Source organism: Cucumis sativus, chromosome 5, assembly GCF_000004075.3.
Source record: "Cucumis sativus cultivar 9930 chromosome 5, Cucumber_9930_V3, whole genome shotgun sequence".
NCBI lineage: Eukaryota > Viridiplantae > Streptophyta > Magnoliopsida > Cucurbitales > Cucurbitaceae > Cucumis > Cucumis sativus.
In genome coordinates, this window is record NC_026659.2 from 25,569,884 (window position 1) to 25,591,186 (window position 21,303).

The 21,303-nt window shown below is 31.9% G+C and overlaps 4 protein-coding genes across 5 annotated transcripts; 2 read left to right on the forward strand and 2 right to left on the reverse strand.

Annotated features, from left to right (window-relative positions):
- Window positions 1–390: 390 nt before the first annotated feature.
- LOC101219697 (AP-1 complex subunit mu-2) lies at window positions 391–4,938 on the forward strand. The gene is made up of 11 exons (XM_004135216.3): window positions 391–837; window positions 1,065–1,211; window positions 1,565–1,627; window positions 1,740–1,916; window positions 2,000–2,103; window positions 2,682–2,789; window positions 2,942–3,038; window positions 3,142–3,239; window positions 3,336–3,477; window positions 3,566–3,688; window positions 4,501–4,938. Exons 1-11 carry the CDS (start codon window positions 709–711, stop codon window positions 4,597–4,599), a joined length of 1,287 nt encoding a protein of 428 aa, XP_004135264.1. The 5' UTR covers window positions 391–708; the 3' UTR covers window positions 4,600–4,938.
- A 108-nt stretch (window positions 4,939–5,046) lies between these two features.
- LOC101219935 (lipase) lies at window positions 5,047–8,615 on the reverse strand. The gene is made up of 8 exons (XM_004135217.3): window positions 8,024–8,615; window positions 7,843–7,937; window positions 7,651–7,754; window positions 7,075–7,175; window positions 6,852–6,955; window positions 5,886–6,323; window positions 5,605–5,736; window positions 5,047–5,262 (listed from the first exon to the last, which is right to left on the reverse strand). The coding sequence occupies exons 1-8, from the start codon at window positions 8,279–8,281 to the stop codon at window positions 5,091–5,093; spliced, it is 1,404 nt and encodes a 467-aa protein (XP_004135265.1). The 5' UTR covers window positions 8,282–8,615; the 3' UTR covers window positions 5,047–5,090.
- Window positions 8,616–12,113: 3,498 nt separating this feature from the next.
- On the forward strand, window positions 12,114–14,894 carry LOC101219456 (pentatricopeptide repeat-containing protein At1g60770). 2 transcript variants are annotated; one of them, XM_004135215.3, is made up of 2 exons: window positions 12,114–12,420; window positions 13,185–14,894. In XM_004135215.3, the coding sequence occupies exons 1-2, from the start codon at window positions 12,187–12,189 to the stop codon at window positions 14,418–14,420; spliced, it is 1,470 nt and encodes a 489-aa protein (XP_004135263.1). In that variant the 5' UTR covers window positions 12,114–12,186; the 3' UTR covers window positions 14,421–14,894. The 2 variants fall into 2 exon arrangements, with proteins under 2 accessions (XP_004135263.1, XP_031742054.1); XM_031886194.1 differs by having other exon boundaries at window positions 12,282–12,420; window positions 13,192–14,894.
- A 723-nt stretch (window positions 14,895–15,617) lies between these two features.
- LOC101219221 lies at window positions 15,618–19,814 on the reverse strand. The gene is made up of 7 exons (XM_004135214.3): window positions 19,200–19,814; window positions 19,014–19,100; window positions 18,727–18,942; window positions 18,447–18,611; window positions 16,866–16,919; window positions 16,299–16,445; window positions 15,618–16,219 (listed from the first exon to the last, which is right to left on the reverse strand). The coding sequence occupies exons 1-7, from the start codon at window positions 19,413–19,415 to the stop codon at window positions 15,842–15,844; spliced, it is 1,263 nt and encodes a 420-aa protein (XP_004135262.2). The 5' UTR covers window positions 19,416–19,814; the 3' UTR covers window positions 15,618–15,841.
- Window positions 19,815–21,303: the final 1,489 nt, after the last annotated feature.

Below are 21,303 nucleotides of genomic sequence, written 5' to 3' on the forward strand. Positions count from 1 at the left end.
TCAAATTAAATTTTAATAAAAATGAAAAAAATGTTGTTTAATAATAAATCATTACTACCCCACAATTCTGCCTCAAATTTATTAGATACCAACTTGTGGGGGTTAACAATACAATAAGCACAAATTTAATACATTTTCTTTTCATGTCTCATAAACCCAAATCATATAACATAACAAAATAAAATAGTACATAGATATAGATTAATCTAAATCATACACTATAAATATTTAAAAAACTTATTTCATTTAAAATCATTTATCAAATTAAAATTCAATTTTTTTTAGTTACAAATTCTATAGGAAAAAAAAAAGTAAACCCAAGTAATTCAATAAATAATTTTCAAAGCAATTTCACATTCTAGGCTGAAAATGAATTTATTTATGAGAAAAAGGAAAGGGAAGAAAAAAAGAAAGTCTTAATTCCAAACTAGAATAACTCGGCCATTGGAAGGAACAGCTAATTGCCGCAGATCGTCTTGTAGTAAAAATGGGTGAGCGTCGGGATCCAGAGGACACAAGTTTCTGGCTCGACGATGTGTTGAATTGATTCAACTAGATCTACCGTTTTACCCAGTTGATTCTTCTGCTGAACATCGCGAGATCTCCTTCAATTTCTTATGTTCTCCTTGATTTCCTTCAACAACCTAGCTACCAAGAGGAAGAATTGTTTCTACTAGTGATTCACAGACCGCTTTCTGATTTGATTCAATGGCGGGGGCGGCCTCCGCGCTGTTCCTATTAGACATCAAAGGGCGTGTTCTCATTTGGCGCGACTATCGTGGCGATGTTTCGGCAGTTCAGGCCGAACGCTTCTTCACCAAGCTCATCGAGAAGGAGGTTCTGGATCTTTGTTTTTATTTTATCACTTCCTCATACAATCGTACTCTTTTTCACTTTTGAGGAGGAGCGATTAGTTATATTGATAATAAATGGGACTGAATCAGAGAAATTGGTGGTTCTCATTTCGGATTTGTTTTTTTTTTTTTTTATGTCATTAGGAACTGGCTAAATAAAATGATATGAATCTCTACCTGATGGATTTTGTCAAAATCTTTTGATGTTAGGGTGATCCGCAATCTCAAGATCCAGTAGTTTACGATAGTGGTATAAGCTACATGTTCATTCAGCACAATAATGTGTACCTGATGGTTGCTGCGAGACAGAATTGCAATGCTGCAAGTCTTCTTTCTTTTTTGCATCGAGTAGTTGATGTAAGTTGTATATATGATCATATCATTCTCCAACAAAGCATTTTGGTATTTCAAACATGTTTAATTTGGATATATAACAATGTTCACATAATCTTAGTTCCTGAAGTTACATGGTTTAGTAAGATTTCTTGAACTTTGAGGCTACTTAGGATCTTTTTCTATCAATAATAGGAGAATAATTTTCCCCCATTAGTTTACTTTTCAGCATTGATTTCGTTGGTATATGTGAAGGAATTTTCTATTTTGTTTTCTTCATATATCGATTTTAGGTAGATTTTGGGACTTCCAAGCAAATAGGTTTCATGATGAGAAATAAAGGTAATAAACGGTTGATCTGAATCATTATGCTACAGGTCTTCAAGCATTATTTTGAAGAGTTGGAAGAAGAATCACTTAGGGACAACTTTGTTGTGGTGGTAAGATATGCCTTTCACAAATCAAATCTTTGTAAATTTCTTAAATTGTTCACATGTATTGTGACTTATGTCAGGTGGTGAATGATAGTATTAATACTTATATTCCTTGTAGTATGAGTTGCTTGATGAAATCATGGACTTTGGTTACCCTCAATACACAGAGGCCAAAATTCTTAGTGAGTTTATAAAGACTGATGCTTATAGAATGGAAGTTGCTCAGAGACCACCTATGGCAGTAACAAATGCAGTTTCTTGGCGGAGTGAAGGGATAAATTACAAGAAGAATGAGGTATGTGTTCTTTGAAAGAATCAGCTGGGATTTTTTGCGATGTTTAAAGCTTAGTAGGTAATGCCCTGTTTGTATTTCTCCAGGTCTTTTTGGATGTGGTGGAGAGTGTTAATATACTTGTCAACAGTAATGGGCAAATAATTAGGTCAGATGTTGTGGGCGCATTGAAGATGAGAACTTACTTAAGGTCTGCTTACAGTGCTTTGAAATTTACATCTTGACACAGAATAAGCTTGTACTTTTTTCTCTTGCATATTGCACACAATATCCTCAAAAGTACTTTTTCTGGTAATCAAAAAGAGTTTTCTAGACATACATACAACCTGTTATTAGTCTGCTCTCTTTTACTTTCAAAAAAAGAAAATATTTCTATTGTTTTAGTAAACTCTGAACTCGGAAACTAAACCATTCAGAATGTATGATCTGTTTAATGAATCTAAAAAGCTTAGAAGAAGTGTTGATTTTTTAAACATGTAAATATTGTCTTAGTGGTATTTTTTAAACCTTCATTTCTTGATGCTATGGTTTTACCATGCTCCTTTCCAATTGAAACTTCTGTTGTAACTCCTTTTTCGGGTTTCCCTCTTCTTTTGTAATTTCATAACATCAATGAAATTTTTTTGTCTCCTTTTAAAAAAAGTATTGTTGAAACCATCATTTCTTCGCTTTCCGGTCTCTTCTTTCAGTAATTTGTTGTAGTATCCTTCTCATCCATTTGTATCTTTGTCGGCAGAAATTATGGTTTGGTTTTGTTTATTGTTGTAGTGGTATGCCTGAGTGTAAGCTTGGGCTTAACGATAGAGTATTATTGGAAGCACAAGGCCGAACCACAAAAGGAAAAGCTATTGATTTGGAAGACATAAAATTTCACCAGTATGTATCAATTCATATGGTGCATTTACTTTCCTGTACTAGTGATATCTGTGTATTGTGTTGGCTACGTTAGCTAAAATGATAATGTAAGTGTTATGCCAGTTTCTATGTCATCTCTAAGTACACAAATGCTTTTTTTGGGCGGGCTTTAGGTGTGTACGCTTGGCCCGCTTTGAAAATGATCGGACCATATCCTTCATACCTCCCGATGGAGCTTTTGATCTCATGACTTATAGACTGAGCACCCAGGTTTGATACAACCACGTAGATGCTATTTTCTAAGTCCACCGTTGGTTTATTCATTATTTTCTTCTATCTCGTTATTTGATGTGTTTCATTCTTTTGTTGACAGGTAAAACCTCTTATTTGGGTAGAAGCTCAAGTTGAGAGACATTCAAAAAGTCGTATTGAGATTATGGTGAAAGCAAGGAGCCAGTTCAAGGAGCGAAGGTATTTTAAAATATCTCCTAATTTATTTTTTGAGGGGGTTCAGTAAAAATCTTATCTACCTAGTTTCTTTTTACTAATAAAAAATTCATCATACAGCACTGCAACAAATGTTGAGATCGAGTTGCCTGTGCCAGCAGATGCCACCAACCCGAATGTTCGGACCTCAATGGGGTCTGCTTCTTATGCACCAGAAAATGATGCATTGTGCTGGAAAATAAGATCGTTTCCAGGTGGCAAGGTATTTAAAATTTTATTTGCTTCTCTGTCAATTATACCTAACTTATGCATGAAAGCTAATTTTCTTGATCTTAATCTGGAAAACTCAGGAGTATATGTTAAGGGCAGAGTTTCGCCTTCCTTCAATAACATCTGAAGAGGCAACTCCAGAGAGAAAAGCTCCAATTCGTGTAAAGTTCGAGATACCATACTTCACTGTTTCTGGAATCCAGGTAGCACTTCCATTTGCTTTCGTGTTTATTCCTGATAACTCCTCTTTCTGCCCTCTGGTTTTCCATGCAAGAAAATTTCTCAAAACACATACTTCGTCTAAAATCTAATATAAACAGTCTTTTATGAAAAGTTGGGAAAATTTTCTTTTAGTAAACTAAGTACACAACGGTTCAGGCACTAGAAATTATGGGGCTCCACTTATAAAAACAGAAATCCTAATTGTGGACGATTACAAAAATGCCTATAATATGTAGGGAATTTCTATTTTAGAGAATATGTAGGGAATTTTAATGATGCGATGCCAGCATCATCAATTCTGAATTTTTTCATTAGAAAGTATACAACGGGATAAGGCGCCAGAAGTTAGGAGCCCCACGCATAAAACAAAAAATCGAGTGTGGATGGTTACAAGAATACCTATGATATGTAGGGAATTTTGATGCACTGAAAAACTCGGATTTGTTCACAACTAATGCCTGAAGTCATTTCTAAAGGTGAACAAATCCGAAATGGAAGAATATCCAAATTCATTTTTATAATCGTCCACAGTGGGTCCCCGATCTCTCATCCTCGATATATTCTGTTGTTTATGTTATCAGATATGTCAACGTAGTTAGATCTGGTAGACTTAAATTAGTTTCAAGGCTCAAATATGTGACGGAGAATAAAGATAACAGAGTGAATTATAACCATTTTGGAGTTACATAAGTATAAACTTCAGAACGTCTGATATTTCTCTTAATTAGTATGAAACTAGGAGTACACAGATATGATATTTTAGATGTTAATGGGCAGTACTATGATTTCGTAGGTTCGTTACCTGAAGATTATTGAGAAAAGTGGGTACCAGGCTCTTCCATGGGTGAGATACATCACGATGGCTGGAGAGTATGAACTAAGGCTCATATGAAAAATTACTTACTTTGATTTATAGACATATTCGTTTTGCAGAGTTCATATGTCGTGAATTATTCAGTTAATAATCACAGGATGAGTTAAAGATTTGTTGTTGTAGAGGATTTGGTGGGGAAAAGAAAAAAAAAAAAAATCTGTTTTTCTACTCTTCTTTTGTTTGTGAAGCATATTGCAGCTTTTGTAAGTTCGTAGTAACTGAGAAGGGTTTCTTTTTCCTTTATTTTTCTTTTTTACTACACTAGGTGGTCTGGTTGAATTCTGTTTTGATCATATTACTTTCAACTAGCTCCATTTCTTTCTCTTTAATTTCTTATAACCATTGTCATTTTCCAAATGCTTACTATTGAACTTTTTTCTTCTTGATCCGCGTTCGTCGCAGATGTTAGTAACTCAGGTAAACCAAGAAAGAATATCATTGAGAAAATAAATGGAGGCTTTAAGGTTAACATGAATGTGTAGAAGTAATTTTTTTTTATTGATTTTGTTTCACGATTGCACTTCGGTGTTTGGGTTTGGCAAGATCAATTGTTGTTTCCTTCTAAATATGTGTTTTCTACAACGCTCGAAAATTCTGTCGTATATCAGATCGAATTGAACTCCTGCTCGATCCCGATTAATAATGAATGATATGTGATCTGCCTCGACAATCTTGTAGTACCTAAATCCAGAATTTCACAATGTTGAAAAACATAACTAATTATTCTATAAATGGAATTACTATGCAGTTCTAAGATCGGCAGAAGTTTGATTCTCTCTTTAAATTATAAAAACTGCTCTTGAATTTGACCGTTTGTTCTAAAATATCATATTGTTATTTCAAAAGTTGCAAAAATACTTCAATTAAGCGGAAATTCTGTAGAGTTTTTGACATAAATCGCAATAAAAACAATGGGTCATTAAATGGATTTTCATCCAAATTTTGAAAGATTTCTATTTCGAAACGTTATGAAAGTTCATATCATGAAGGGAGAAAATGCTTTAAAAAGAGATGTAGACTAACCAGATGCCAGGTTCCCAAGATTGAGATTCAGATTCATTATGAACAAAATGGCTTGGATGTTCGATTGGAAAACGTGGGTGAGTCATAGATATTGTGTTTAATGCCCCATCATTCTCTTGCCAATCCTCATCCCTGCACATCAACGAGCACAGACATACTACTAAATCACCGATTGATTCAAAAGTTTCAAGTAAAAATCAATCTTAATTGGTGAGAAAATAACTCTGAGTTATTTTTTCTCTTTAAAACCACTTACAAAACTCACATTGAGCAACACTTACCGGTAGCCTTTATACGGTGGCGAGAGCTCGGAAGGAAATCGCCACCGGCTCATTTGCAATGCTCTGATAGAAAGCAGAGGGTGGATTCCAATGATACTGTAAGGAACGGTGAGACCAAAGATTTTTCTTGGAGGCTTTGTAACATAGCTAAAATAATAAGTGCTTTTAAAGGTTTGCAAACGGCTATTCAATCTCATTGATCCTTGAATTGTAAGATCAGGAAGAATCCAATCTCCCGAAGCAAATGGACCTGTATTTCCCAATAAACATTTTAACAAACCCAAAATTCCCATTTTCTTCCATGACATGGGGAAGTGATCGAATCCAAAGTTGTAATATTTTTTCAACCAGCCAATGTCCAACCACTCATAAGCTATTACCCCAACTCGGCAAAGCTGTAGCAGACTTATTGGTTTCATAGTTTCTCCATCTTCTGGTCTGAAAACAAAAGGAAGTCGAAACCCAAGCTTTAGACATTGTTCAAACTCAAAAGTTTAAGTTAATAAACTAAAGGTTGCCTGTGATAACCTCCTACAAGATTTAAAGCATTTCAAGGTCATTTCAAACTTGCCCTAACACAGAACATGAACTATCAACTCGGACAAAATAACTAGTTGAGTTCAAGACCCTCATTTTCTCTTAGATCCGTATAGTTAACAAGAGGACCATAAAAATATCCCTAAACTTTGTATTCCTATTCTATAAAAAAAATTACAACTCATTTGTAATTTTCACATTTCATAAATGTTTCAAATCCATCACTAAAACGAATTTATTTCAAATATATAAAAAAGTCGAAACTTGAAATAGCGTGGTGGTGACCTCAAATAGACGGTGATCAAAATTTCCGTTCTAGGTCTCTTAATTACATTTGGAAACTTGTATGTAAATGGTGAAAATATATTTTTTAAAACAATTGGTCTAGTCTAAGTAGAAGGGTAAGTAAAATTTTAGAGAGAAACTCACTGCATTCCATCCAAGTAAGTTCTTGTGGTTCCATTGAAGGCACCTGATATAGCCGTTATACTTAAAACCCAATTCTCGGAAGTGTTTTCGTGGCCCTTGAATGCCTGCACCCAAATTGAACACACACATAACAAACATTCACATTGGAACATCAGAAAATGTGTTGAAGAAAAAAACTTGAAAATGAATACAACAAGTTATAACAATGTTCTACTCAACTGACCTTATCGGCGAGCATTTGTTGGAGTAGGCGAGCAACCTGAGCTCCGGCGGAATGCCCCACGATGTGAATAGGATGATCCTCGTCCCATTCAGGATACTCCCCTGAATTCATCAATCAAATACAAAAACAGGGGAAAATAGGATAAGAAAAATATATATCTTTTCAAACTACACATTTTCTTTGTTTATTTAGTTTGAGTTAGCAGCGAGTAGATTTGAACCGAGAACCTCTTCTCGACACATACAAGATACAAAATGTTATAAGCTTCATCGATGGTTCGGCGACAAAGGAGGTAGAAATGCACCTTGTTTGGTTAGAAGCTTAGAAGCTTATAAAATTTTACTATATTTGTGTAAATATTTCTTTTTACAGTAATCTACCTTTTTTTCTCCAAATTATGAGTTAAAAATTAGTTTGTTATATAATTGTATAAATGTGAAAGAATTTGAATATTTTGACTCAAAAATTTCATCATTGAACGTATAACTACAACAACTACTTAACAAAGTGGTTTTTGAAATTTACCAAAAACCAAAAACACAACAAAGAAACAAAAAAACACGAATCCCAATTGACCTTGTTCATACAGGCGGCCGAATTGCGAGTGACCAAAAACTCTGCTGTGCTCTTCACCGTAATCGACTTTTCCACCTTTCAAATAATAGAACAATTCACAAGCCCTGAAATCCAATTTCAATTATTCAATTTCCATAAACGAAATAGAAAGTCACAAAAACTTTAAACAAACATCGATCTTTTGTTTTTAACCTGTCGTAAATGCTGGTTAAGGACCCCAAATCGGGCACAAGAACCCTTTCGTCTTTGTTCTCAGCCCCAGCAAAATACGATAAGCTCCCTAATCTCTGAAACCGAATTAAATTATATAAAACAAAAAGTAAAACACATCAGGACAGAAATTTCAAAAAAATGATGGTAACAAATTACAGACCCCTTTTCCAAAACCAAAAATTCCATGAACCAAAACGATTGGAGGAAGATGCTGGTCGGAATTTCTCAACGAGGACGGCAGCGTCGTTTTGGAGTCAAAATTGACCAATTTAAACTTTCGAAAGGTTAAATTGAGAGAGTCCGAAACATCACCAGCTACAGCGGAGGTAAAAATATACAAAGCATAAGCCAAATGAACAAAAGAACTCAAAAAGAGTTCCCAAAAAAGGAAAACTACAGCTGCCCATGAACCGATCATTTTATTACTGGATTTTCGCCGCCGCAGACGGTGGTTGTTTAGAACTATTAGGCGAAGTTATAAGCTATTGTAAAGTAATAATATAGAGAAGGAAGTTAGGCGTTTGATGGGTCTGAACACGTGCTAGTGGCACGTGCTTTGTGTTTTACATTGCATGGGTTGCATGATTGTTATTTTTGGTTGGTGGATTGTGTGTGTGTGTATTCAAAATAGGAAAATTAAATGAATAGACGAATAAAAGAAAGAAGAAGAAGACTGTTGTATTTGTGGTAGTGGAAGTTAGCTAAACTAAAATAGAGGCATTAGGAAGAGAGAAAAGAGTGTGTGGGGGCTAAATAAAATCAAAAGGCCAAGAAATGACAAGATATGATTCAATGGGATTAACGCCACGTCTCTTTGAGTCTTCTCTTTGATTTCTACTCCCACAAGTTTTGGTTTTGAGGACCCCACTTAAAGTTCATTGGAGAAACCCCTAGAAATTTCCCCAATTTCCAAACCTTTATTTCTAATTCTTAATTTTTAAAATTATGTTATCAACTCCAAAATTTTCAATTTTGTGTGTATAATAAGTTCAATGGGTGCTTGGGCTATCGTGTTTGGAGAGAAGAGTTAACGGAATAGTGTTTGGGTTTGAATTTAACTTTTCTAATTATTAAAAGAAAGTGTTTTATAGGCTTACAAAATCAATCAAAATTAAGTGATGTTTTAGATATAAATTTAAACTTTATTTCGTACTCTAACTTAAACTTTTTTATTTATTTTGTTATTAGACTAATTATCTATATACAAAATTAAAAATTCAATAATTTAGAGGATATAAAATTGAAAATATAAAGATTTAATTAAGATATTTTCTCAAGATATATTAAACATACACTTTAATTTTTTTTTCAAAAACCAAGTAAATACGAGTTAAACTTATAATTATTTTAAAAATTTGTTACTTTTAACATCGATTTGATTTTTATCATTTTTCGATTTTTATCATTTTCAAATGCTGAGAATTTTAATTAATTAGTCACTTTATATCTCTAGTTAAACTTTATAAATGGTCTACTAATTATTCTTACATGAAACTTTACTTTTTTTTTTTTAACTCTACTCATCACCCTATAGTATCTACAAATGTTACAAAATTAATTCCGATTATAACAACTAAATTTATAATATTTAACATTAAAATTTGAAAGGAGAGAAAAGGGATGAGATGAATAATGTACTTTGATATTGAATTGAATATAATACATAAAAAATATTCTTATGTATTTTTTAAATATACATGTATGTATGTATTAGTTTAAGATTTTAAGCTTAGTTTGACTTTTGATTTTGTGGAGAAGTGATGGAAGGTAAGCTAACAAACAAGAAGACCAACCAACTCTAATGGTAGCTATAAATTTGAATTTAATGTAACTTAATAAGTTTTTGAAAAATACCAAATATTTATCAAAATTTTTAATTTTATTCTTAATTTGTGTTTAAACTTGGGTATATATTAAACTTTACATTTTATATTTAGTAAAATAATTTCTAAAATTCACGAATTTATCAACTACAAAAATGAAAGTTTGAGTCTTATATTGATTGATGGTGTTTTATTGGTTTTATCATATCAACAAATTTAGAAATCTTTCGTGAATGGTACCCTAATGGACAATAAATAAAGTCTTTTTTTGGTTGGTGAGATGGTTTCAAAAAATGTGAAGAATTTAGACACATAATTAAGCATTTAAAGTTATATTAGGCGCAAAATTTAAAATCTAACAAACATAGATTAGACTATAAATATAAATAACTTTTAATACCAAAGAGATGAATTAAACACAATTCGTAAAATTTACTTTTTAATAAAAAACAAAATCTTATCAAATAAACAAATGAAACATTTTTTAAAATAACAAAATAAATTAAAATATTTATAAGATATAATAAAATTTTGAATAAAAATTATTATTTTTAAAAAATAGGCTTAAAATCGTTAAAATTATTTATAAAATATACATAAAAAGAGGAATTTAAAAAAGGGATAGAATTTAATAGATTTTGCGAATAATTTTAACGCTTTTCTTTTAAACAATCATTTATAAAAACACTCTTTGAAGTTTCAAAATTTATCATGAAAATGTCCTTTTAAATTAAAAATTGGGAGTGGGCAACCTAACATATTCGTCCTTTGAGTTTTACAAAATTGTCAAAAAAGTCATATATTCCTTGTCTCGTTATTTTATTTCATTTTATTATAATTTGGAAAGCATTCCCTAAACAATCGTTCCAGAATTTAAGCGTTTGATTTGCTTATTTAAAGCACCAAAGTCTTCCTTTTCTTGATACTTTCACGAAAAGAGTTCAAAAAAATAGGAAGTCACAAATTCCTCTCATATATTCATTTCAATATTTAAATTAGATGCATTCGAGTATTGCTTTTTCTTTTTTCTTTTCTTTTTATTAATGAATTGCTAATTTTTTCTAATAACTCTTATTAGTAATAAAAATACATCAATTTAAACTTGAACTTCTTGATGTTTGTCCATGTAAAATGCAAAAGAGGATTTAAATTGATACATGTATATAAGCCATAAGCTTTGAAGTCTAAATTGATGCAATTATTGTTTGAGATTTAGATAAATTGATACGATTATTAGTTTAAAGTTTAAATTCATACTGACTATATGGTTCAAAAGTATAAATTGATTTTTTTTTTTATAAAAAAAATCTAGGAATTTTTTTAATAAATATAACGAACTAGCAAAATATTTACACTAGATAGAAACAATTATATAAAATATCAAAATTACTGGAGTCAACATGCAATAAATCGTTGACCACATGCGAGATACACGATTGTGTAGATTTTGATACACGATTTTGGACATACCATGTCTCGAGATGCCTTGAAATGAAAGGATTTTGTCTTTGATATTTGATATTGAGCATAGAATGCACCAAACCCGAGATGAAAGATAGAAATGTAGATCTACACAATCCTATACTTCATTTTAAATGACTCTCAAATTTAAACGATCGTGTAAATCATGAAACATGACCTCAGACCTTAGTCGCACCGACATGCTTCAGGATGAAAGAATTTTTCCTTTAATTATTGGATCTTGGGCTTTAGTGACACCGAGATGGTCCACAATTAATTTTTTTCTTTATTTTATTCGATTTCAAACATTCATTGCCTTGAGATTCTTTGGGATGAAAGACAAAATCTCGAGCCTTCACTACAGTGAGATGACCCGTTATTAATAAATCGCAAAGGAAAGTATAAATCGCAAAAACATATGTAAAATTTATGAAAAAATGATAACTCGTCGTTCTGTTATAAGGGCTGTAAATATTTTGAATTTTGTTATATTTATTAAATTATCTTTTTGTAGTATACTATTGTTATAGGGTAATTGTAATGGATGACTATTTGAGAAATAATAATTAATGATATAACAACATTTAAAAGAAATTGTAAATATAACAAAACTATCGCTGATAGACTTGTATCACTGATAGACTCGTATGATCTATCGGTGATAGACCAATTTTTACAACATGATCTATCAATGATAGACTCTATCATTGATAGAATTTGACAAATTTTGCTATATTTACAATTTTTTTTAAATGTTGATATATACTTAATTATTTTGAATTTAATTGCTGCTACTATACTATTGGTTATAAAAAGAGGTAGAGATGCAGGTCCAAAGTAAGCCCAGTGGGCTTATTTTGTCGGTCCATTGTTTGTTTCTCTATTATTGTATGATTTAGGCCCCAACCAGCCGGCCCAAAGTAAGAGCCCAGTTGTCTCCCCCTCTCCCTCGCTGTTCGAAACGTTAGGGTTGTGATTAGACTCTGGATCTGTACTAAAACCATTTCTGCTCTGCCACCACTGTGAGAAGTGCCGGAAAATGGCGTCACCGTTACAGAAGTTCCGTCCCAGCAAGGATTTGGCGAAGAGGTCGGCGGAGAAGTATCTGGAAGAAGCACTATACATCAGGCTTTTTAAAGATGGTGGCTCAGAGAAGAGCGTCCGGCTACAGTTGAATAAGTTCATCAAGAGTCACAAGCGAGTTTTCAAATGGGAAGTTGGAGATACACTCAGGAAGCTTCGTGATAGGAAGCTGTACTATCCTGCTCTCAAGGTTCGCCTAACCAAACATTTGAAATTCTGTTGTATTTTGTTGTTATTGGCTATGCGTTCTACTCGTCTTACTTGCGGAAGCGTTTATTTGCTAGGAATCCAATTAGTCTAAATCATTGTTGTTCGATAATTTCAGCCATATAGCCCGATAGATACCTCCTGCCTTTTGATGTAGTTTTATTTTTCTCGTTCTTCTTGGTGAAAGCATATGATTACCTTATGGAGCCTAAGTTCTTAGCATTGGGATAAAGACTACTATATTTGCAGAGAAGTATTATATGGTTGAATGGAATAGAAACCAGTGGACAGAATAGTATTATAATGCTAGAAGTGATTCCATTTTTTGGAGTTAATTATGAACTTTGCACTTCATCGTTATAACGATCATGGGTCGGCCATTGAGTTTGATAAAGAGCCAAGAGAATATGGGTTCATTCCATGGTAGTCAACTACCTAAGATACAAGTTTCTTTAGGATCAGGTGTGCTGCCCCGTGAACATAAACTGGCTGATAAAAAGAAACTTGGAACTTCATTATTACAATTTATACTTTTCCCTTCTGTGGTTGTTAGCTACTAATTATACATTTTTCAGTATAAATATTTATTTTCTTCAATTTGTTCTCTTTTTTATTATTATGTTTCTTTTTGGAGGAGGGGAACTGGAGGGTTGTCAAATTTCCTTTATTGAAACTATTGCAAATAGTTTATTGTTGTTGCTTATATTACTTGTGTGGGATGGTTCTGATAACGAAACTATGTTATAGCTTTCAGAAATTATGGCCAAAAGGGGCATGAACAAGACAGTAAGTGATCAAGCAATACATCTTGATTTAGTAGCCAAGGCTCGAGGAATTGATGCTGCTGAGAATTACTTTGTTAGTCTTCCTGAATCATCAAAAAATCATCTTTCCTATAGCTCTCTTCTCAACTGTTACTGCAAGGAATTATTGACTGAAAAGGCTGAAGCTCTCTTCGAAAAGATAAAGGAACTCAATCTACCGGTGACCCCTGTGCCATATAATAGCCTTATGACCCTATACTCGAAGATTGGGAGGCCGGATAAAGTTTGTACAATCATACAGGAAATGAAGGCTGCCAATGTAACGTTTGATCCCTATACATACATAGTGTGGATGAGGGCACTTGCTGCTTTAAATGATATTTCTGGTGTGGAACGGGTTATTGATGAGATGAAGCGGGATGGAGTTAAGGGAGATTGGACAACATATAGCAATTTAGCTTCAATTTATGTTAATGCAAACATGTTTGAGAAGGCAGCTAAGGCACTGAAGGACTTGGAGAAGATAAATACTCGCCGAGATCTCATTGGTTTCCAGTTCCTCATTACGTTGTATGGACAAATTGGTGACCTGACTGAAGTTTACAGAGTTTGGCGCTCATTAAGGTTGGCGTTTCCAAGAACTGCAAATATAAGCTATCTCAATATGATTCAAACACTGACGAAATTGAAAGATTTACCTGGTGCAGAGAAATGTTTCAAGGAATGGGAATCGGGGAGCCCAACTTACGATATTAGGATTCCAAATGCTCTTATAGGAGCTTATACCAAGGGGGGTTTACTAGAGAAAGCTATGGCACTCAAGGAACGAGCCCTAAGAAGAGGAGCTAGACCTAATGCGAAAACTTGGGAATTTTTTCTGAATTATTATCTTAAAAATGGTGACTTTAAACTGGCAGGTGATTGTGTTGCCAAAGCTATAGGTAAAGGAGATCGTGGGAAATGGATTCCTTCTCCTGAGATCATTAAATCGTTCATGAGCCATTTCGAGCAAGAAAAAGATGTTGATGGAGCAGAGAGTTTTCTTGAAATCGTGAAGAAGACAGTTGACAGTTTAGAGTCCGAAGTCTTTGAATCATTGATCAGAACATACTCAGCAGCAGGAAGGACAAGTTCCTCGATGAGTCGCCGATTGAAAATGGAGAATGTGGAGGTCAGTGAGGCTTGCAAGAAATTACTTAACAAAATATCTATTGAATGAGCTTTTGTTGTATCACTTTTCGTTTGGAATTCCAAGCTCAGGGGGAAAATGATTTTTTCCAATGGTTCTTTAATTTAAAATAAACTTACTTTTCCTTCTGTCCTTGTGAAATACTCACAACAGCACCACCTCTTGTTGGTTACTTGCTGAAAGATGAAGTTCATATGCAAATTGTATTGAACTCCTTTCCCATTCACATCTTTTCCGTTGGTAGTTGCCAAGCTTCTGGATTGCATATACTTTTGTTTCAGTAAGTAGACTAGTAAATACCCGTCTTATCGTTCGTCATTGGAGGTGTCGGGTTGTAGTTTTGAGTTTGATTTCTATTTAACAGTCTTGTCGGATTTGGAACCTTTCAGCATTTGGTGTTCATGGTTTTCACTTTCTTCTATTGAATAGTGTATTTAATTTTTACAGTCATTACTATTGTATACTAGCAAAACATAATATTAATAAAAAAGATCATATTAATCATTCCCATGTCCCAATCCTGAACTTCCCTTTCATTCTCCATCGTTAAAATTTCAGTTTAATATTTAGTAGTCAGGCATTACATTCCTCATGAAAAAAAAACTCTTAAATTTAAAACTAAAAATTTAATGTTGTCCATACATTAAAGAGTTTAAATTAATTGAATATACTGATACAAAAATTAATTCAAATGTATATGTATGTATGTATTTTATCAATCGAAAAATAAACTTAAAACTACCATTTTCTGAAATTCTTCCAATGGATTGTTATAAGTATGTTTTTCAATTTTATTTTTCAGAAAATGGATTCACATGAATAAAGTTATTTCACATCATTTTTCTAACCATGTGTTTGAAATGAGGTGGTTGCCCAATTAAGAAGGTAGCCATAGAGTTTATGGTTCAAATTTTCTTAATCCTAATTTGTGGTTTAATTTTTATTGGTTTCCTAATTTTCAAACTTCCTTAAATGTTTTAGGGATTTATTTTTAAAAGTAACTCCAATACGAACTTAAAAAAAAATGATTGAGATCAATACGAAAGTTGTTTAACAGCATACATTTGTAAGATAAATCAGCAAACCATTGTTTTAGAATTAATGTTTGAATATGTACATGAATGTAACAACTTATTCACACCATTGGGTCAATCAGATTTGAAGGCTTCCAATTAAATTATATATTTTCAAAGAAATTCACATGCAAGTCCCATCTAATATCTATCAAAGACAAATCAATTCCACAAGCTTAGTATATAATTCACTATTTCTTTCTTCAAAATTTACAACAGTCCCTTCCTATTCTCACATTTTAGTGAATTTCAATTTGAAGGAACCAAAAAAATGAACTAAAACCCAACAAACAAATACATGAATATTTCACATTTTCCTCTAAGAAAAACACCCCACAAGAAAATTCATGAAAAGAGAAAGAAACCAAAAACACAAATTTATGGGCATCTCACATTTCTTCCGGGGCCACCATAGTAAAAATAATTTCCCCAAACTCTATTAATTCCACCTTGAATGTTATAACAATTTGGATGATCAGCCAAAACCTTCAGATTCGATAGAGGAATTAAGCTGTTATCCCAATCCACCACTTGCAAGTTCCTAAAATATGAAGCTTTTCCGAATCCTTCTCCGGCGAAGTGCCCGCTCCCCATTTGTGTCCCCGTGTGGAAACCCGACGCCCGAGAATTCACCACCTCACCGCCGAATTGTATCATAGTCGCGTGGCTTCGGAGGTGAGTGAATAGAAATGCCGGCCAGTATCCCACTAATACACCCGACCCGAATTCTAACCACCAATTTCCATGCTTCGGATCCTAAAGAAAAAACCATTTTTAAATGACCAACTCAGAGATATTATTTGTTGTCGGTGAAGGTATAATAGAGTTTGGTTACCTTCCAAACAAGAAGACTGATGTCGAACTGGCCTCCATTGTAGGAAGAAGTTGGAGAAATAGCAGCTCCAATGGCGATTCTATTGTTGGTTTGAACGAAGCCGGAGCAGAGTAAATTGTAGCAGCCCGTCGTTTGATATGCGTCTGACTGTTCAATTCAATTCCATTCCTTTATTATTTTTTCAAGAAAAATAAAGATAACTCATTTTGCCATTTTTTATGATTTTCTTTCAATAACTTATTTTTGCATTTTTTAAAAATGGTTTAGAATTCAAATATTTATTCATTACCGTATGATTTTTTGTTTTGTTTTTAGTTCCTCAATATAACAAACAAAAAAGAAATAAAATTAATTTTCACAAACTAAAAACAAAAACATTGAAATTACTACCAAATGGAGTCTTCAAAAATATAAAACTATTTGAGAAAAAAAACAAAACATTCACAAATTATTTTTTTAAATTAAAAAAAAAAAGCATTGAGAGAAACTACAAAGTATAATTAAAAACTAAAAAACCAACCATCATTTAATTAGAAATAACAAATTAGTTTTAGGATAAGTACTTACAGTCCAATAAGTGAAAAATCTCGGGTAATTGTCTCCATACAGCTCTGGGCTAACCTGTGATTATACTTAAACATGTTAATTAATGGAGCACATGAAACTTTGCATTTTCTTTTATTAAATGTTTAGATTTCATTAAGTTCTAATTAATTACATCTGTTTCAAAAGAAACCTAATTGATTGCATTGCGTAATTAATCCATTCCCCTAATTCTATTCTTCAATACTTAGAATGGTTGAATTAATTGAGGTTGTACTGTTCATTCATTATTAAAGAAGAAAAAAAAACAATATGTTTACTAATTTTTAAATGAAATGTATTGTTGGCAAAGGGAAACAAATTGACTACTAAATAATAAAAATTAACAACTAAGAGTTTCTACTCATTATCTTAATTCTTAAGTCAACCATTTTGATTGGTTACTTTGAATTATAACTAATAACCAACCAATTTTCAAATATTTTCTATTCAATAGAAAAAAAAAAAAAAACTTCAAAATTTTGGAAAAAAATAACACTATAATCAATCAATTAAGTACAAAGTCAAGTAATTTTAATTTAAGAGAGAATATATTCCTTTTATATATACACATATATATAACAAATGTGAGCTTTTTTCTTTTCTTTTAAATAAAATTAGACTGTGTTTAAGAAATTCTTAATCTCTCACTCTCAAAAGGTCTTTTAATTTATTTAAATTTTAAAAATTAATTCTTCTACTAGATAGAAATTGAAGTTTTATCTTAAATTATTTACAAAATATAAATTAATTTTATATGGTATAATAATTGTAGGTCTAAAATTTTATTTTATAAATATTTTTATTTAATTTGTTATATTAAAAAATATTAAAACTAAAAAGAAAAATAGAACAAACCAAACACCTATTTGATATAAATTTAAAATTTTGTACAACTAAAAAAAGTTTAAGGTAGTGTTAGACGTTTAGTGACCTATGAAACTAAAATTTATAGGTTTAAAATACTTATTAGATGCTTTTCCAATATGACGACTCAACGAACATACTATAATGTGAACGGAAAGGAGTGAGAAATGTTATAGATTGAGCAGTGGTTGAATTATATGAAGGTTTTAAATAGAAGAGGAGAAAAAAATGTAGGGAGGTAAGTAATTTAATGTTGTATACAAAAGGAAATTTAATGTTTGTGGGAAATTCTCTAGGCAATAAAGTTGAGTGTGTGGTAGCTTTCACATTTGGGGTATTTATTTGTGTGACAATAATGAGTTTGATAATGATACCAATAATAATGAATTTCACAGTTGTCCCCATTACAACAATCCTTCCATTCCTTTTCCCCCAACCCAACCATACACAATTCAATTCCCAAACAAACCCATTATTGTTATTCAATTAATGAAATGATACCATCTAATTTTTGTTTCAAATATTGTGATTTTAACGTATTTATTTTAGTTTTGATCTCTATATTTCAAATTTTAGATGAATGTGTTGCAATGGATATAGGTTTTGAATGGTAAAACATGAACTAGAAAACTTAAAAGAAGAAAAAGGAAGAAGAGAGAAGAAGAGAGAAGAAGAAGAAGAAGAAGAACGGGAACTTGCCTGCCAGCCAGCTTCAATGGTGTTAAGATCATCTCCAAAAGAACCAGAAATGACCCACATCTGAGACAGACTAAACTCGTATTGATTCGTCACCCGCGGTGCCCATACGTTTATGCTTCCTTTTGCTCCGTAGTACTCTTCTCCACTTACAAATCCCACTGCATGCTGTCACCGTAACCAAAATCACCCCGCACCCCTAATTAATCCATCGTTATTAACCCACACTCTAAACTTTTTATTCATTTCGCTTTCTTTCTTTCTTACTTATTTACTTACTTACCTCATGCCCACTGCTGGATGAATCTCTTCTAATCCTTCTTCTTACTTTCCTTCCAAATCTTTGAACAGAGCTCGCTCTCATCATATCGTTTTCTGTTGTTCTTCTGATCGGAACACTCCCCTCCGGGCAAAATTCCCCGGACATACTCCATAATTGGAACGTTTCCGATGATTCCTCCCCCGAACTACTCCGTTCGTACGGTCTATCCGGCAGATCCTAAAACCAATCCAATTCGTTAGCAATAAAGAAAACCCCAGATAAATAAATCAAATTTGTTATTGATTTACCAATGGCTTCTGTCCTTTCAGTAATGGATGATCAAAAGCTGGCTGTTGATGAGTTATAACACAATCTATAAGATCACCGTCAGGGCTCTGCACAAATCAAAATCCCATGAAAACAGAGGAAAACAGAGGAGATACACTAAAGAAAATTAAAAAAGGAAAAAGGAAGATGAATGAATGAATGAATGCCTGAATTGTCTTGATGGGTGGCTTGTTGATTCTCTTGAGATGAGCTCTAACTAGCTTCAGTTTCTTGAGATGGTCTTGTGGGCGAAACGCCGTCGTTTTATTGATTGGATGGGAATGAACAGGACAAAAGGATGAAACGACAAGAAGGGAAAAAACAAGAAGAGGAAGAAGAAGAGAAGAAGAAGAAGAAAAATAAGAAGAAGAAGAAGAATCCATGTGTATTGTTTTTGTTTTTGTTGTAATTTGTAGCTGTAAATTTGGGCATTTATCTTGTCCTCATGAAAACGGGCACTAAATTCTTAGCTTTTGGGTGAGGAGTAGCATCTTGACAAAAAACCCAACAAGAAATTGACTAAACCAAAATCTTAAGAAAAAAACGAACAGTGTTTCTCACCATTTCCAAAGCACAAGTGCTTGGCTTTGAAATTCTCTTCTATATTGAGCTTCAAAGGCACGGGGGGATGAATAAAATAAAGGTAAAGAAGAAGAGGGTGAAAGGGAGGGAGGGAGAGAGTTTTATGCTTATGGGGGGTTGGGATTTTCTTAAAGTTTTGCCCATGTGAGTATGGTATTATATATATTCACTTGGTAGTGATGAAATCATGCCCAATTTCTCTAATTTTGAAATTAAAATTAAACTATTACAAAAGATGGAGAGAAAAGGGAGATGTGTGTTTCCAGTCTGCATTACAAAGACTGATAACTTTAGCTTTTTTGTGCCAAATATCATTTCCCCCAATTTAAAATTTAAAAAAAAAAAAAAAAACAAAAAAGAAGAGAGAACTTAAGTACGATTAATATATTACATCTTTATATTTTCAAATCCTAAAATCAAAATTTGTATGTGTTCAAATTAAAATAAGTTTAAAGATAAATAGAAATGTGGAAGTAGCAAAATATTAATACATTTATTCATGCCGTGAATAGTTCAAATTACAAAGTGTATGTATGTTTAGGATTAGGATTACGTTAAATTTCTCTCATTTTACCGTTTAGGGTTTCTTATTCTTAATTAATACAACTTTACCATTCTCGAATTTTCATTTTTTTTGTTTCTCGTTCCCTATTCTCTAATTTGCGGATTCCTTGTTGCTTATTTTTGTAAAACAAAAAATGAAACTGCATTTAATGATTATTTATGTTTTATGTTTCTCTAAAAATTGTTTCAATTTAATCCATAAACTTTAAAAATGTTTGGATATCGTCACCCTTAAAATTTATTTATTTTTTACTTATTTCAACTCGACCTCTCGATCTCATGGTTACACTCTCAACTTTAGATTCAATGCTCAAATTTAATTTTTAATGTTAATGCTAAGGCATATGAATTAATTTAAAATATTAAAAATAACTATAATTAATTAATTAAGGTTAACCCTTTTTAATACTATTAAAAATAATTTTAAAATTTCACTTCATCCATATTTTGAGTTAATTAATTAACATTAATAAGTAAAACTAAAAGTAAGGAATTATTGCAGTTGTTCCAAGAAAGTTATTATTACAGGGGAGGTTATAATAGTTTAGGTTTAAATGGTAAGTTATTTTAGTTGATTATAATGGTAGCTATAGCATGTTTAAACTATTTTAGTTTTAGAAAAAAATTAATAATAAATAATGTAATAAAATAAAATTTTAATTATTTTAAAATAATAGTAAATATAGTTAATTGAAAAATATCAAATAGTCATAAATAGTTTTTATCTCAAACATCTCTATATATTTTATAATAACATACAAAAATTTAAAGTACACAACTTAAAATATAGGTAAGAAATTGAAATACAACTTAAATTTTAATAAAAGAAAATTTTGAATTAAATTAAAAAAATTTAGAAAAAAACAGTTCATATTTTGTTTGTATATTATAAATTTAATAAATAGGATGGTAATCTATTTTTAAATTAGTTATTTTTGCAATCTTAAGAATGTTGACTATATGAATTTTATTATAATAATTTTGTTACGATTTTTGCAAATTCTCATTTTAAAAATAATATCATATCATTTTCAAATGTAATAACTAAATAGAAATATATATATATATATATTCGAATAATTTAGTTTTCTCCCCCGGCAGTGAGTGAATTGGTGAAATTAATAA